The sequence below is a fragment of the Bos javanicus genome, chromosome 15 (assembly GCF_032452875.1).
Source record: "Bos javanicus breed banteng chromosome 15, ARS-OSU_banteng_1.0, whole genome shotgun sequence".
NCBI classification, from domain to species: Eukaryota; Metazoa; Chordata; class Mammalia; order Artiodactyla; family Bovidae; genus Bos; species Bos javanicus.
In genome coordinates this window covers 82,648,547-82,666,566 of record NC_083882.1, presented here as the reverse complement: position 1 = coordinate 82,666,566, position 18,020 = coordinate 82,648,547, and the positions used below count along the sequence as shown (strand labels likewise).

At 43.5% G+C, this 18,020-nt stretch overlaps 1 protein-coding gene across 1 annotated transcript; it reads left to right on the top strand.

Moving 5' to 3' along the window:
• Positions 1-3,494: 3,494 nt before the first annotated feature.
• On the top strand, positions 3,495-17,187 carry LOC133227138 (glycine N-acyltransferase-like protein 2). Its single transcript, XM_061381601.1, has 6 exons — positions 3,495-3,795; positions 8,299-8,415; positions 9,964-10,071; positions 11,423-11,549; positions 11,646-11,820; positions 14,565-17,187. Exons 2-6 carry the CDS (start codon positions 8,338-8,340, stop codon positions 14,971-14,973), a joined length of 897 nt encoding a protein of 298 aa, XP_061237585.1. The 5' UTR covers positions 3,495-3,795; positions 8,299-8,337; the 3' UTR covers positions 14,974-17,187.
• Positions 17,188-18,020: the final 833 nt, after the last annotated feature.

The following is an 18,020-nucleotide window of genomic DNA, read 5'->3' as shown; positions in this document are numbered from 1 at the left end:
TCACTGCCTCCGGGCTTTCTGAAGGGACCAGTGTGGCTCTGATAGTCATTGTGTGTAAGGCACTCAGTCGTGTCTGACTCTTCGAGACCCCATGGACTGTAGCCCACCAGGCTCCTCTGTCCATGGGATTCTCCAGGCAAGAATACTGGAGTGGGTTGCTGTTCCCTTCTTCAGGGGATCTTCCCAACACAGAGATTGAATTTGGGTCTCATGCATTTGAGGCGAATTCTTTACTGACTGAGCCACCAGGGAAACCCATGCATCGCATTATGTTAATTCTTTAGTCACAGGATAACTTCTTGAAATGATTATGGTAGCCTGGTCTCCAGAGGAAAGGTGGGCTGTCTGGAGGGTGGCAGTGAACTGTGCTTTCACAGGCACCACGTCCATACTACTCAGCTTCGACAACTTCAGGCTGCATTTCCAGTGACCTCTCTCCCTTCTGATCCATGGTCCCTCCCGGCTGTCTAGCCTGGACTTCCCCCCAAGCTCGGGGGCTCTGCAGGTCCATCATGAAGGGATAGTGGGATGGGGGGTCTCATGCGATTGGCCCCACTTTCACAAAGAGTCCCAAACTCGGTCTTCTGGTGTGACTTCCCAGTGAGGTGATATATACAGGCATGCTGACAGAACTGAAACAAAATATTCACTATCAAGTATACCTGTCAAGAGTCCACTCTGAATTAACATTCCATAAGTCCTGTGCTGGTCTTGTGAGCCAAAACACTCACAAGTGTTCCATGGTAGTAACCCTTGCTCTTTTTTGTTGCCAAAGGCATAAATATATGGAATGTACAGGTGGACAGCAAGGAGATCAAACCAGTAAATCCTAGAGGAAATTATCCCTGAATATTCATGGGAAGCACTGATGCTGAAGCTCCAATACTTTTGGCCACCTGATGCAAAGAGCCGACTCATTGGAAAAGACCCCGATGCTGAGAAAGATTGAAGGCAGGAGGAGAAGGGGATGACAGAGGATGAGATGGTTGGATGGCATCACTGACTCAATGGATATGAGTCTGAGCAAGCTCTGGGAGATGGTGATGGACAGGGAAGCCTGGCATGCTGCAGTCCATGGGGTCGCAAAAAGTCAGACATGACTGAGTGACTGAACAACAACAACAACACATTTAAAGCTACATAATAAAGCTACTATAATTTAAAAATTGTTTTATCTGTCTTACTTTTAATATGCCTAATATCACATCTTTAATATGCCTAATACCATGATGAAAGGCAGTGAACTGGGCTTCTCTGAACCTCTGGGAGGCACCGACTCTCTTGGAGCTTGGAGACTGCAAGGCGGGGTGGCTGTGGAAGGCTGGTGCAGACTCGCCCCCCACATTCTCTCGCAGTGTCTCAGGGGTCTCTGGGACTCTGCTTTCACACTGATGTCCTGGCCTTAACCTTTGGCAGTGTGACACTGAGATGCAGCAGCTGCCTCAAGAAGGACTGCACATCTGAACGGCAGTCAGCATTCGTCTGTAAAAATCCCTAAGATCCCGAGGAGACTTGACTTTCCAAGATCTCCTAGAAAGGGACTTAAAGATCAAAGGTGGACTTCCCTGGTGGCTCAGATGGTAAAGCATCTGCCTACAATGTGGGAGACCCAGGTTCAATCCCGGAGTTGGGAAGATCTCCTGGAGAAGGAAATGGCAACCCACTCAAGTACTCTTGCCTGGAGAATCCCATGGACGGAGGAACCTGGTAGGCTACAGTCCACGGGGTCGCAAAGACTTGGACATGACACAGCGACTTCACTTTGACTTTCTTTTCACTTTTCAAAGGTCAAAGGGTCACTCAACCCTGACATATGTTAGAGTGGACTCCTTCAAGGTCACCTTGAGATGGTGATGGCATGTTTGCACACTGCTTTGGGCTGGCAGTAAATTCCTGGTTTCCTAGAGAATTCATCTGGAGCTCCTCTTGCTTTCAAACCTTAGGGCAGTTTTTTTAATGGTCTTTCAAGGACCAGGGTCTCCTCTGATAGTGATGGTTTAGTCCCTAAGTTGTGTCGGACTCTTTGTGACCCCATGGACTGTAGCCTGCCAGGCTCCTCTGTCCATGGCATTTTCCAGGCGAGAACACTGGAATGGGTTGCCATTTCCTTCTCCAGAGTCTTCTCTGCCAGCTTCTAAAAAGACAGTAGGACACTTGGGCTGGGAGACCCCTTGATAAATCTGCTCTCTATCAGAATTTCTAAAGAAGTTCTTCTTGAAATGGCAACCCACTCCAGTATTCTTGCCTGGAAAATCTCATGGACAGAGGAGCCTGGTGGGCTACAGTCCACGGGGTAGCAAAGAGTCGGACATGACTGAGTGACTTCACTTCACTTGCTGATTCAAGAGAGCAGCCAGATTCTCAATTCATGAGTTCAGGTCAGGCAGCAGACTCTGTACCTCTGAACTCTCAGCAAAAGTTCTTCAACTGGAGGATCTTGAACTGCTGGTGACTTTAAATGTGGTTGTATCTCTTTGAAAGTACTTACTGTGATATTCAAAACTATGCAAGCCTCCACTATCCACAGTGCGATCTTAACCACATAAAAAATTATGCATTTCCTGGCATGAAGTAGACAATTTTTAAAAGGGGATGAATTAATAAATTGTGTAACTATGAGCAACTTTGTTAACAAGTTAATCACACAAAATTGCAAATATGTAAAAATTCTTTCATAGGTTATGTGAACAATTTTTGATTCAAAAAATGGAATTACTGAAATAGGCAAGAGGGAAAAGAAAGGAAATGGTGCCTAGTCCTTAGCAAGTATGTAGACAGAGAGTTCCAAATCCTCATTAGTGGTTTTTAATATGTCGCCTGAAGTGAATGAGGTAGGTTTGTAAGGAGATATGACCTAGCCAGGGGTGAGGGATTGCTTACTGAAGAATCATAGTTTCCTAACAGATCCTGGCCTTTGGCTTCAGCTCGAGGCATTAATGCTGGCTAGCTTTGTGACCTCAGGGACGATGTTGCCTTTCAACATCATCTTCCTTGTTTGTGTGACAATAACATTTACCTTTCTCATTTCCTGAATGATTAAAACTTCTCAAGTTGGTTCACAACATTCCAGAAAATGGGTAAGATTTTGACGACTTAATATCCCTTTCCCCTATTTCAGGGTCTCCAAAATGTTAAAGTAGATCATACTTTTTTAGGAATTTTAAAAATTTCACTTTTAAAATTAATTAATTTTATATATATATATATATATATATATATATATATATATATTTATCTTTGGCCATGACATGTGGTTTGTGGGATCCTAGTTCCCCGACCAAGGATCAAACCTGTGACACCTGCATTGGAAGCAAGGAATCTCAATCTCTGGAGGCACTGAGGTCACAAGAGTTTAAAGTTACGAGGCTGAGTATTTCACAAGGAAGCCAAATTTTCCATCTTTTGTTTGCCCAAATGATGTATTTGAATATTGCTGCAGCTAGGTCATTTTTGCAAATTACCTTATTATTACTGCTTTGGATCAGCCAGTTGGCTACAAGCGCTAGTGTGGAAGCTGTGGTGGGAAACTTCTAAATGTAGAATTTGCTCAGTATGGAACATGTTCCCAGTCTTCCTCTGGCTCACAAAGCCGCTGACTTCATTCATGTAAACAAACAGGACCTCCGGTTTGCTCAATAAGAGTCCGCAACTTGGAGCTTTATGCTAAACAGGGACAACCTGATCAGGTGGGATTTATTATGGGTGAGACTATTCGTGGCCTTTAGAGAAATTTCTCCATTGTCACACTGAGAAACCGCAGAAGGTGCTCTGCACACGTCTAGAAAGAAACTGCAGGTAAGCAGAATTGTTTTAGACAGCCAAACTCTTGTCTCTTCTCAGCCTTTCAATTAAGTAGGGTCCTATTCTAAAGAATGTGTATTTGTTCATTCATTTTACAGACCACGGAATTCTCCAGGCCAGAATACTGGAGCGGGTTGTCTTTCCCTTCTTCAGGGGGTCTTCCCAACCCAGGGATTGAACCCGGGTCTGCCACATTGCAGGCAGATTCTTTACCAGCTGAGCCACCAGGGAAGCCCAAGAATACTGGAGTGTGTAGCCTATCCCTTCTCCAGGGGATCTTCCCAACCCAGGAATCAAACCGGGGTCTCCTGCCTTGCAGGTGGATTCTTTACCAGCTGAGGCATCAGGGAAGCCTGATTCTAGAGAATGTGTATTTGTTCATTTATTTCCCCCCTGCAAACCTTGGAAGCGCACTCACCAGCGTCCCAGGGCTGAGAATGAGTTTCTCAAGGAAATTGTAGGTCCCTGGAGCTAGAAAGTCCTTTGAGAATAAAGTATTTTGAGTACAAAGCCAGTGTTTTGAACTGTCAGGCTTCTCTGATCCTTTCCCTGAATTATAGACTACTGATCGGCCCATGCCTTTCCCTGCCACCCTTCAGGCACCCATAGGAATCCTGAGTAAAGATGAGAGTCCGCATACCCCTGGTCTTCAATCCATGCTTTGAAAGTGTTACTTGCATAGCAAACGTCTTCCTTTGAGTGCTGGGCCACGTGGCTAAGATGAAGCTTTACTTTTTCAGGCTGCTTTCTGCCAGACCTCGCTCTGTTTATTGATATATTCGGCACTTGACCCTCAAACACCAGCCACATTCTGGTGATGGCTATGACACCTGCAGCTCCCAGTCCCTTCCCGACTCCTACTCTGTCGATTTGAAACCTACATCCATCTATCCAGAACTGATCTACCCCTGACACCCTCACCTCTAACGGCCTAATTCCTCATTCCAACACTCTATTCTATGAATATATTCCCCTGTCCATCACCACTGCTGTTCTTTTAGCCTCATAAAGTAAACTCATCCTACACTCTACATCTTTTCCCACTTGGTTGGACCTGTCTCCTATTTTGCTTCTTTCTTTCTCTCTCTTGAAAGTAAAAGTGTTAGTTTTGCTCAGTCATGTCCAACTCTTTGCGACCCCGTGGATGGCAGCTGGCCAAGCTCCTCTGTCCATGGAGATTCTCCTGGCAGGCATACTGCCGTGGGTTGCCATTCCCTTCTCTTCTCCAGGAACCATCCCAACCCAGGGATCAAACCCGGGTCTCCTGCAATGCAGGTGGGTTCTTTACCATCTGAGGCATCAGGGAAACCCTTTCTCTCACCTAGATCCCACAAATTCAGTTTCGAGTGTCATCATCTCATTCTCAAATATTTACTTTGCCACTTATATTTTTTTTTTCTAATTCAGATTCTTCTTTATTTTTTTATTTTTATTTAATTTTTAATTATTATTTAATTTTTTTTTTTTTTACTTTACAATATTGTATTGGTTTTGCCATACATCAACATGCATCCACCACGGGTGTACGTGTGTTCCCCATCCTGAACCCCCCTTGCACCTCTCTCCCCATACCATCCCTCTGGGTTATCCCAGTGCACCAGCCCCAAGCTTCCTGTATCCTGCCTTGAACCTGGACTGGCGATTTGTTTCTTATATGACATTATACATGTTTTAATGCCAAATCATCCCCCAAATCATCTCCCCCTCCCTCTCCCACAGAGTCCAAAAGACTGTTCTATACATCTGTGTCTCTTTTGCTGTCTCGCATACAGGGTTGTGGTTACCATCTTTCTAAATTCCATATATGTGCATTAGTATACTGTATTGGTGTTTTTCTTTCTGGCTTACTTCACTCTGTATAATAGGCTCCAGTTTCATCCACCTCATTAGAACTGATTCAAATGTATTCTTTTTAATGGCTGAGTAATACTCCATTGTGTATATGTACCACAGCTTTCTTATCCCTTCATCTGCTGATGGACATCTAGGTTGCTTCCATGTCCTGGCTATTATTAACAGTGCTGAGGACTACCTGAGTGCCTGAACCTGAGCAGCTTAGACCTGGGAGGTGCATGCAGCCCAGGGCCAGCCTGGGACAGTTCCCGGCAGAGCAACCCAGAGCCTGAGCTGTGTGGGCAGGGAGGGTGCACGCGCTGTGAGTGGGGGCAGGCCCAGTGTGGCTGAGACACTACAAGCTCATGCCAGTGTTATTTGTTTGCAGCCTCCCTCCCTCCCCACAGCGCGACTGAACAAGTGAGCCTAAAAAAGTGTCCACCACCACCCCCGCCCCGCCTTGTGTCAGGGCGGAAATCAGACACTGAAGAGACCAGCAAACAAAGGCTAAAACCGAGGAAACTGCCTTGGAAGTGACAGGTGCAATAGATTAAAACCCTGTGGTTAGTACCGACTACATAGGAAGGGGCCTATAGATCTTGAGAAATATAAGCCGGACCAAGAAACTGTCGGAAAATGAACTGACCCCACACTGCCCACAACAACACCAGAGAAAGTCCTAGATATATTTTTACTATTTTTACAATCATTCTTTTCTTTTTTCTTCTTCTTCTTTTCAACTTTTTTCAATTTTTAAGTCCTCTATTACTCCTTTAATTTTCATTTTTATAACCTACTATTACTTTTCAAAAAAAGACTATTTTTTAAAGCAAACTTCATATATATATATATTTAATAACTTTTGTGACTTTGGTTTTTTTTTTCTGCTTCTTGTTTTCTTTAATATTGTATTTTTGAAAATCCAACCTCTACTCTAGAATTTTAATCTTTGCTTTTTGATATTTGTTATCAATTTTGTACCTTTAAGAACCCAATCTTCAGTACCTATTTTTACTTGGGAGTGAGGTTACTGGCTTGACTGCTCTCTCCCCCTTTGGACTCTCCTTTCTCTCCACTATGTCGCCTCTGTCTCCTCCCTCCCCTTCTCTTCTCTACTCAACTCTCTGAATCTCTGTGTATTCCAGACGGTGGAGGACACTTAGGGAACTGATTACTGGCTGGATCTGTCTCCTTTTCATTCCCCCCTTTTATCCTCCTGGCCACCTCTGTCTCCTTCCTCCCTCTTCTCTTCTCTGTATAACTCCATGAACATCTTTGAGCAGCCCAGACTGTGGAGCACACATAAGGAAGTGATCACTGGCTAGCTTGCTCTCTCCTCTTTGATTCCACCTCATCTCATTCAGGTCACCTCTAACTCCCTCCTCCCTCTTCTCTTCTCCAGGTAACTCTGTGAACCTCCCTGGGTGTCCCTCACTGTGGAGAAACTTTTCATCTTTAACCTAGATATTTTATCTGTGGTGCTGTATAGAAGGAGAAGTCTTGAGACTACTGTAAAAATAATACTGAAAACCAGAAGCAGGAGGCTTAAGTCCAAATCCACTCCAGTATTTCTTGCCTGGAGAATTCCATGGACAGAGGAGCTACCGTCCATTGGGTCACAAAGAGTCAGACACAACTTAGCAACTAACACTTTCACTTTTTTCCCCCCACACATATGGGGCTTCCCAGGTGGCACTAGTGGTAAAGAATCTGCCTGCCAATGCAGGAGATGCAAGAGATATGGGTTCCATCTGTGGGTTGGGAAGATCTCCTGGAGAAGGAAATAGCAACCTGCTCCAGTATTCTTGCCTGGAAAATTCCAGGACAGAGGAGCCCGGCAGGCTGCAGTCCATGGGGTCACAAAGAGTTGGACATGACTGAGCACACATACACACATACACAGGATGCTGGATTTTTCAGGATTGTTAAGATTTAAAAAAATTTGCCGCCTCTCCTATAAGCCATCAAAATTGCTTGGAATTTCTTGTATTTGTTAATTTTTAGAAGATATGGCTACTCTTGTAGAATGTCTTTAAGTATCCTATATTCCTTGATCGAGTACATGTAATATATATATATATTATATAATTATGTATGCAGTCAGATATTTGTGTATATGAGACTGAAGAATGTTCATAAGTGTATCTTACTTATATACTACGTTGTTTCAGAATGAATTTGAGGTGAGTACTAATTTGGGATTATATCACATCTCTTCTTTATTTTATGACATGGATATTTTCCTGTGTCATTAAATCCATTTTGAAGACATCATTTTAATGGCTACCTGGTGATCCATTATTTGGATATGCCATCATTAACTTCACCAATTTCCTATAACGGATTTCAGATCGTTTCTAAATTTACAGTGTCATAATACTATGGTAAATTTTCTTATGTTTACATTCTTACAGGTGTCTGCTATTATCTCCTTGGTATGAGTTCCTAGAAGTGGAATTATTGAATACAAGGTTTTCTCTGTTTTCAAGGTTGCTAACATACAGTTCCAGTTTCTGGATTTCGCCAGTTGGTACTTGGGCACAACCTTGGGTACCATGTTGTACCTCGAGCACTGTGTGGCTGTCCTCAGGGACTTCTCCTTGCTCTTCCGGGATACCTGTCTCAGATATCCAGGTGTTTTTGTTGGTGTGTTTCTTTTCTCAGAGTGTCTTCCTCAGGGAAGGGGCTTGGGTGCTACACAAGATGTTTGTGCTTCGTGAACCCCAGCAGCTTCAGATTTTGTATGAATCCTTGGAAGAGAGCATCCCTGAGTCCTTGAAGGTAAGGGAGTAGGGGGAGATGGGGGAAGAGAGGACTAAGGTGTGAAGAAGATAGACTCGGGCTCAGGACTCTCCAGGGCAGATGGAGGTGCAAGCCCAAGATTCCTTCTGCCTGGGACTATCTTAACACCCACGTCCAATCACCTCCTTTACTTCCCTGGGGATTCTTCAGTATCTTTTAAAAAAACTTTTTATTTTGTACTGGGGTATAGCTGATTAGCCACATCATGGCCGTTTCAGGTGAACAGCACAGGGGACTCAGCCATACATGCACAATATCTTTTTAAAATCGATTTTTGTTCATTTATCTGCACCAGGCCTTAGCTGCAGCATGCGGGGTCTAGTTCCCTGACCAGGGGTCGAGCCTGCTCCCTGCCACACTGGGAGCTCAGGGTCTGAGCCACTAGACCACCAGGAGAGACCCTACAATATCTTTTGAACCAATTCTGCTGCTATGTTTAGTGGATTTCCTTAACTGTTCCAAGCTATTGGTCACCTGCAACTTGATAACCAGAGTATCTATCTGACACACATATGATCATATCACTCCCTTGCTTTAAAATGCTAGTGGTGGTTCATGTCCAAAGCATAAAGCCCATACTCCTTAACTGGATATACAAACGTTTATCTAAAAAGTCTCTTCATTTCCCAACATGGAAGATGTGCTATGCATTATGATCACTGACCCCTCACAGTTCAGCAGGTGGGATTGAATCTCAGCACCTTCAAGCCGCCAATCACGTTCCTTCTCCTAACGGAAATTGCTGATCTTCCTCTTCTCTTTACTTCACCAGGTTCATTTATTTTTCATGGTCCAATTTAAATGTTAGTTTTTCTGTAAGTCTCCCACCACTTCTGGACGGGTAGTGACTTTGCCTTTTTGTGACCCCACCTGACCATGTGCACAGACCTATTAGAACACATGCCTTTTTAAGATTAGACTGTGTATCTCTTTGCCCTTGTAGATTTAACTTGGAGGCAGTGGCTACATCATATCCACCTTTGAATTCTCCATATTTGACACAAATTTGATATAAATAGACAGATGCTGAATAAATGGTGTGGTATTAACGTTTAAAATAGGAAAAATATCAATAGTATGGATTTTTCAAAAAATGAATGAATACATGTTCGAGAAGCCAGTTCGTTTGTTATTAACTTGGATTTTGGGGGATCCTCCCTGCACCATTTTGCAGTATGTCTTTCGATGAATACTCCAACGTGCCATCCTGGAACCACCAGTCCTGCTGTTTCAAGTCCTTCTTTTAAAAAAATGTTTATTTGCTTCTGTGGCTGCACCGGGCCTCTCTCGCGCGTGGGCTCTCTCGCCACAGCATGTGAGCCCCTAGCTGCACCAGGTGGGATCCAGTCCCCTGACCAGGGATCAAACCTGGGCCCCCTGCACTGGGGGCTGGGAGTCTTAGCCCCTGGACTATGAGGGAAGTCCCCCATCAAGTCCTTCTAACTCCTGCTTTTACTTCCTGTGCCACAGGAAGGCCCTGTCTCAGAGGGAAACGCATCCTCTGCTGCTTTGTTGTTGCTTGTGTAGGTGTGTGGCGCCCTTTTCCACATTAGAAATAAAAACCCGTTCAACCTGGAGGTGCTGGTGGACGCCTGGCCAGAGTATCAGACAGTCGTCATACGGCCTCAGAAGGAGGTGAGACCCTGGCTCTTGAGGGTCAGGCCACTCACCCTCAGGACGGGGATGAGGGGCTGCAGCGAGGGGCCTGCGGGGCGGGGGGTGGGGGGAAGGATCTTGACACATCTGATCATGCAGATTTGGGAAGGGTTGCTTGGAGGAGAGGGCAGGATGGTGAGCCAAAGCGCGGGAGTAGACCGCAGGGCCAATAGTCCGGGACCTGGAAGTTGCTCTAGAGACAGTTGCTCTAGAGGCATCCACCTCAACCTGGATGCCTGCGGTTGCAAATGGTCAGGAAATGTTTGGCTTTCCCTGTGACTCGATACCGCAATCTGACAGTACTTCGAGCAGTGCTGAGTAAGTGCTGAGTAAGACCGCTGCTTTCCTGACACAGAAGATGAAGTTGACAAAAATGACGATGTCAGAGGTTTGTGAAACAGTAGACGCCATGTTTGTTTCATAAGAGCGTCTTCATCTTTCAGGGGAGTATGAGTCGCGAATCCCATCCTTCTGGGAGTAGCGGTACTTTAACAGGCCCGTCCCCCTTACCCGTATAGATAGTCATCAGAGATGCTAGAACACAGTGTCGCCTGCAGTGGCCCCCGGGAGCGAGCCAGCAGCAGGGGGCAGACAGGCGGCTGGGGGCACAGCGGGCCCTGCGCCCGGGTGCTTCTGTGGGCTCTGGAGCCATGGCTCGGCGTGGGGACTGTTTTCTATCAGTGCTCTGTTCTCACGGGCACACCGAGCGCTGATCACCGTGCCAGCTCCAGAGGGCTGGGCCAGAACTAACCTGAAAGTGTCAGTGGCCCAGTCGTGCCCTGCTCTTTGTGACCCAGTGGACTGTAGCCTGCCAGGCTCCCCTGTCCATGGCATTCTCCAGGCCAGAATACTGGAGTGGGGTGCAGTGCCCTCCTCCAGGGGATCTTCCCGACCCAGGGATTGAACCCGCATCTCTTACGTCTCCTGCACTGGCAGGCGGTTTTTTTGCCACCAGCGCCGCCTGGGAATTCACTTTCAGAATTAACGGAGGCGTCACCTTCTCACAGACCAGGAGCCTGGACCCTAGCCCTCCACCCTCAGGCCCCCACTCTCTTAGGCTTTTAACACGCACTCTTTCTGCTGCACTTTCCATCTCAGACGCTGGGACTGCTTGCCCGTCGTCCCAAGGGCAGTTGACTCCGGGGCACCACCAGGAAGGAGCCCCTTCCAGTGGCTTGTTCTACAAGGGAGTCCACGGAAATGTCTGCACCTCTCTCACACAACAACAACAAAGCCTATCCAGTAAATTAGTCTCTAGCACTCGGGACACAGGCAAAGCATTTTGTGAATGATATCACTATGTAAATGTGATTGGTGTTTGTTACGTCAGGAGATGAAGGATGACCTGGATTATTATACCAACACTTACCACATCTTCACCAAAGCTCCTGACAAGTTAGAGGAAGTCCTAGCGTGCCCGCAGGTCATCAACTGGGAACAAGCCTTCCAGATTCAAGGTGACCGGTCTAAATTAAAGCCAAAGATGTCCCGTTTAATTTATAGTAGATATGAAAGGGTGGGGGGAATGATGCTTGCTTTTCTCCTCTCTACAGGATGTCAAGAGAGCTTGGGCGAGGCAATACAAAAAGTTGCAGCTTCAAAATCAGTGCAGGTGGATTATCTGAGAACCCTGCTTTTTGTGTTTGAAAAACCAACACTTGAGGCATCGAGTGGTGACAAGATGGATTTGAAGTTATTAAAAATTCCTAAAGTGCTTGAAGATAAAAGGTGAGATTTTTACCTTTTGCTTCTGAAATTTCTGATAGACTAGTTCAGTTGCCCTATGGGCCAGACTTGTAAATGTAGGATCTGAGACTAAATTATAATGGTGTTCAGAGCTACACAGGTAAGAAAGGGAACCGTATTAGGTAATGTTTGCTGAGCTTGGGCAGGAACTTCGTTAGAGTAGGTTCTTTTCCACATATCAACTTCCTTAGATCTCACAAAAGTGCTCCTGGAAGAATATTGGACATCATGGTGGAATTGAAAAACTTTCACTGAAACTATTCATTTTTTGACCAAAAAAAAAACAAAACAAAAAACTTCATACTATGCAAAGTCTGGGTGTGTGTGTGTGTGTGTGTGTGTGGTCACCAAGTTGTACTTGACTCTTTTGCAATCCCAATGGACTGTAGCCCGCAAGGCTCCTCTGTCTGTGGGTTTCCCAGGCAAGAAAACTGGAGTGGGTTGCCATTTCCTTCTCCAAAGGATCTTCCCAACCCAGGGATCAAACCTGAATCTCTTGCAGTGCAGAATTCTTTACCACTGATCCACCAGGGAAGCCCTATGCAAAGGATACAAATGTACAAAGTAAAAAGTGAAGGCTCACTCACTTGGATTTCCAAAAATCTTGCTGTCCCCATGTAGATACTCTTAGCATTGCTTTTAGAACTTTGTATGTATGAGTTGTTTTGTTGGTTTTTTCTCTACAACATATGCATGCCTCTACTGCAGTTTACTCTTTTCATTTAGCAGTGTGTTATACACAGCTTTCACGTAAGCTCGTACAGGCATCCTTCATTTATGTTGACAGCTGCATAGACCACAAGAGGGAGATGTACAATTCTGTGTGCCCGTATTTACACACTTGATTTCTCTCCAGTTCTTCCTGATAACAAAAATTCTGCAATAAATGTCTTCACAAATAGATCATCGCACAAGTTGTATAAGTATTACTGAAAACTGAACTCCTAGAATTGAAATGCCTGGGTAAAATAATACGTGCATTAAATGGAAGATTTTACCAAATTGGATGGTGTGCATGATGTATGAACATATGATAGCATAGCATATGAAAAAAAACCCGTCCTTCAGTAGGGACATGGATAGATTTACTATGGTGCAGTCCAAACGCTGGGATGATATACAGCCGTTAACAAGAATGAAGCAGCCCTCTGTGAACTAATAAGGGAACAACTCCAAAAATATATTCTGAAGCAACAGCAACAGCAAAAATATATTCTTAGTGAAACAACAACATCAGCAACAACTAAGATGGGCAGAATCATGTAGCCAGTGCGCCATCACAGTAGAGCACATCTGAAATTCCAAACAACGCCTCTGGAAAGTTACATAAATCTGTCACATCACTAGATGCCTCTGGAGAAGGTAACTGTGTGATAAGGAATCAGAGAAAAAGTAAACAATTATTTTCCACTGATATCCATTTATGCTTAATAATATATAATATAATAATAGTAACATCAAAAAATAAATAAAATCTAAATATACACTAAATACGTAGAATTGATTTAGCCAGGAGAGTCAATAGTATTTTAACCCTGCTCTGGCTCAACTGTGTTCCCATGAGACTCATTAAAGAAATGTTTGCATGGAGAAAAATGGTAGATAGGGATTAAATAATACTTGACAATATAACTGGAAATCTGGAATGAAGTGCCTGTCCTAAGGCAGTTCTTTATTTCCTCTAAACCCAAATATATATTTGGATATCTTGCCCCTCTGGGTCTAACTGTAGCACAAGAAGTGACTTTGAAACTGACAGGTTCCTGGAAACTCTTCCTCCTTGAGAAGGGGGAGAATTGCTTTGAGATCTTCCTTCTGCACCAATCACTCCTTCCCACAGAAGATGTTATGCTGATTTTGCAGATGAGAAAACGCAGTCTCAGGTAACTTGTCCAATAATAGAATCAGGGCTAAAATCCTGATTATTATCACCAAAAGAAAAAAAATCCAATATCCTTTTTTCCTATGTTTCTGCTCCTGAAACTGCATTTTTGTACTTCTCTAGTGGTATGTGGTGAAGGGTTTCGGGACACATGAAGCCATAAGATCAACATGGCTCTCATCTCCCTGAGATGTACATTTTGTTGAACTATCTGTTGGAAGAAACATTATCTTGTGTATTTAGATATTTTGTGAAGTATACTTTGACATCTCAATTTTTAAATGGAAGTTTAGTTGATTTACATTATATTAGTTTCAGGTGTACAGTATAGAGGCTCAATATTTTTTAGGCTATATTTCATTTAAAAGTCTTCTCAACATAATAAATATGTTTCCTTGCACTGTATATCCTTGTAGCCTATCCCTTTTATACATCGTAGCTTGTACCTCTCAATGCCACATTTTTCATACAAGAAACTTTAAAGAAAATTCAGCCCCATGGAAGGTTGCACCGCTTATAGTCCTTGCTCTTTTAGGAACATACACTGTTATTCTCCTTTGATGGGATGTTTGGTTGGACTTTTTGAGATATGCTGTACTATATCTAGCCAACTCTCTGCTATTAAATGTATCATAAACGACCGAGGATTTTTCTCACTTTCAATTATTTGGAAACATTTTGAAGCAGGCATGTAAATAGTTGTGTGTGTGTGTGTGTGTGTGGAGTGTACATCTGTTTCTTCCTCTGGGTTGTGGATCCTTAAGGAAAGGGAGGTGTCATATTTTCTGCCATCCTGGTGCTTTCTAAATGTTGGCTGAATACATTTACATTCTTTTCTTGACAGGAAAGAAACCTTTCAGAACATCTTCTTGGATGTCTCGCATGCAAGGCTTGTGAATGAGCACTGGGAATTGGGAAAAAACGAGAAGAGCTTGAAATATGTTGAACGCTGTCTCCAGAATTTTGCAGGATTTGGTGTTCTGAGTTCAGAAGGGAAACCCATCTCTTGGTTTCTGACAGAACAGTCCTGTGAGATAAGAATGGGTTACACTTTCCCCAAATACCGAGGCCAAGGCCACATGTGGCAAATGGGTTGTCACAGTATAGCATATTTTTTTTCAAAAAAAATACCGTTTTATATCCATGTGGCAGAAGATAAAGAAAAAACTCAACAGATGTTGCTCAGTTTTGGGTTCAAAAATGTTCTTTGTGGCTGGCATCAGTGGAAATGCACCCCGAAGAAATATTGTTGATGGTACCATTGTCCATTTCAAGTGTTTCTTATCAGGGGGAAAAAAAAACGTCAGTGCAAACGAATGTGGTAGTCTACGAGCAACAAAGCCATCCACTTATCTGGGGCTCAGGCACTGCTCAGGCCACACTGCTATGATAGTTTTGTCTTCTTTCTCTTGTATATTACAAAACATTAGAAGCTTAGCTCCTTGCTGTCATGCTTTTCCTTTACAGTAAAAAATGTCTCAGAGCTGAAATTACCCAGTATCAATCATTAGTGCTAACATATCCCATTTTCTTCTTTGAAGAAGACTTCTTTCAGGGAAGAATTTTGCTTTTTCATGCTTCTAATTTGAAAATAAAATGCCTCCTTGGAAGTCTCTTCTCTGGTGTTCTTCTCTTCTTCCTACAAAGTTTCCCAAAGGATCTTTCAAAATGCTTCAGCATCATTACTTTTGGTCTTGGGTACCCTTAAAAGTCCTTTGAGATACTATACTGAATTCAATTATGTGACCATCAGTGAAAGTTTGGTTTTCTAACTAGCTTTTTATCGCAGAAACTTGGTTAAGTCGAGTTGTATAGCATAACTTCATATTTTCAATAAGATTTTAGATCTATGCTGTATTAGTTTCCTATTATTGTTGTAACAAATTACCACAAATTTAGTGACTGATGATCCAGTGACATGATCTACCATATGATCCATCAATCCCACTCCTGGACATATATCCTGAGAAAACAATAATTTAAAAAATATACATGCACCCCAATGTTCATTGCAGCACTACTTACAATACCAAGACAGTGGAAACAGTGTCAGACTTTACTTTTGGGCTCCAAAATCACTTCAGATGGTGATTGCAGCCATGAAACTAAAAGACTCTTACTCCTTGGAAGAAAAGTTATGACCAACCTCAATAGCATATTCAAAAGCCAAGACATTACTTTGCCAACAAAGGTCCGTCTAGTCAAGGCTATGGTTTTTCCTGTGGTCATGTATGGATGTGAGAGTTGGACTGTGAAGAAAGCTGAGCGCCGAAGAGTTGATGCTTTTGAACTGTGGTGTTGGAGAAGACTCTTGAGAGTCCCTTGGACTGCAAGGAGATCCAACCAGTCCATTCTAAAGGAGATCAGCCCTGGGATTTCTTTGGAAGGAATGATGCTAAAGCTGAAACTCCAGTACTTTGGCCACCTCATGAGAAGAGTTGATTCATTGGAAAAGACTCTGAGGCTGGAGGGATTGGAGGCAGGAGGAGCAGGGGACGACAGAGGATGAGATGGCTGGATGGCATCACTGACTTGATGGACGTTAGTCTGAGTGAACTCCGGGAGTTGGTGATGGACAGGGAGGCCTGGCATGCTGCGATTCAAGGGGTCACAAAGAGTCGGACACGACTGAGTGACTGAGCTGAACTGAAGACATGGGAGCAACCTAAATGTCCATCAACAGAGGAATGGATAAAGAAGATGTGGTAAAAATGTACAACAGGGTATTGCTCAGCCATAACAAGAAAAATAATGCCATTTGCAACAAACTGGATGGATCTAAAGGTTGTCACACTGACTGAAGTAAGTCCCACACAGAAAAACAAATATCACATGATATATGTATATGTGAAATCCTAAAAAGGGATACAAATGAACTTATCTACCAAACAAATAGAGTCACAGATACAGAAAGCAAGCTTATAGTCACCAGGGGATAAGGGAGGAGAAAGATAAATTGGGAGATTGGGGTTGACGTATACACACTACTATATATAAAATAGATAACTAATAAGGATCTACTGTGGAGCACAGGGAACTCTACTTGACACTTTGTAATGGCCTACGTGGGAAAGAATCTGAGGAGAGTGGATATATGTAAACATATAGCAGAGTCACCTTGCTGTACACCTGAAACTAACCCAAAATTGTAAACCATGTAAATCAACTATAGTGCAATAAAAACTATTTTAAAACCTTAGTGACATAGAGCATCAATTATTACCTTATGTTTCTGGTATTCAGAAATATAAAATGGGTCTTGAAAGTGAAAGTGTGAAAACATTAGTTGCTCAGTCATGTCCAACTCTTTGTGACCCCATGGACAGTAGCCCTCCAGGTTCCTCGGTCCATAGAATCCTCCAGGCCAGAATACTGGAATGGGTGGCCATTTCCTTCTCCAGGGGATCTTCCTGACCCAAGGATCAAACCCAAGTCTCCTTCATTGCAGGAGGATTCTTTGTTTTCTGAGCCACCAGGGAAGCCCTAAATGGGTCTTATGGGATAAAAATAAAAGTGTTGGCAAAGCCAGCTTCTGGAGTCTTTAGGGGAGAATCTATGTCCTTGCCTTTTAAGCTGAAGAGTTTTCCACATCCCTAGGCTTGTGACCCTACATCACTTTACCTCTTCTCCTTACTTCCATCATCTTTACATAGTCTTCTCTTATGTATTCTAATTTCCTTCTGTGTCCCTCTTACAAGGACACTTGTCATTGCCCTTGCAGGGTATTTGGTCCTATCCAAGAAGTCCACAAGACATTTGGTCCATGCCAAATGCTGGGAGAAATATCAATAACCTCAAATATGCAGATGACACCACCCTTGTGGCAGAAAGTGAAGATGAACTAAAGAGCCTCTTGATGAAAGTGAAAGAGGAGAGGGAAAAGTTGGCTTAAAGCTCAACATTCAGAAAACTAAGATCATGGCATCCAGTCCCATCACTTCATGGCAAGTACATGGGCAAACAGTGGAAACAGTGGCTGACTTTATTTTTTGAGGCTCCAAAATCACTGCAGATGGTGACTGCAGCCATGAAATTAAAAGACGCTTAATCCTTGGAAGGAAAGTTATGACCAACCTAGACAGCATATTAAAAAGCAGAGACATTACTTTGTCAACAAAGGGCCGTCTCGTCAAGGCTATGGTTTTTCCAGTAGTCATGTGTGGATGTAAGAGTTGGACTATAAAGAAAGATGAGCATGGAAGAATTGATGCTTTTGAACTGGGGTGTTGGAGAAGACTCTTGAGAGTCCCTTGGACTGCAAGGAGATCCAACCAGTCAATCGTAAAGGAGACCAATCCTG

Bases quoted from the DNA above. Each gene is read 5' to 3' on its own strand.
- LOC133227138 (XM_061381601.1), top strand. From the start codon at position 8,338: ATGTTTGTGCTTCGTGAACCCCAGCAGCTTCAGATTTTGTATGAATCC. The intron at 8,416-9,963 runs GTAAGGGAGTAG...TTGCTTGTGTAG, and splicing joins GCATCCCTGAGTCCTTGAAG to GTGTGTGGCGCCCTTTTCCA. The intron at 10,072-11,422 runs GTGAGACCCTGG...TTGTTACGTCAG, and splicing joins TCATACGGCCTCAGAAGGAG to GAGATGAAGGATGACCTGGA.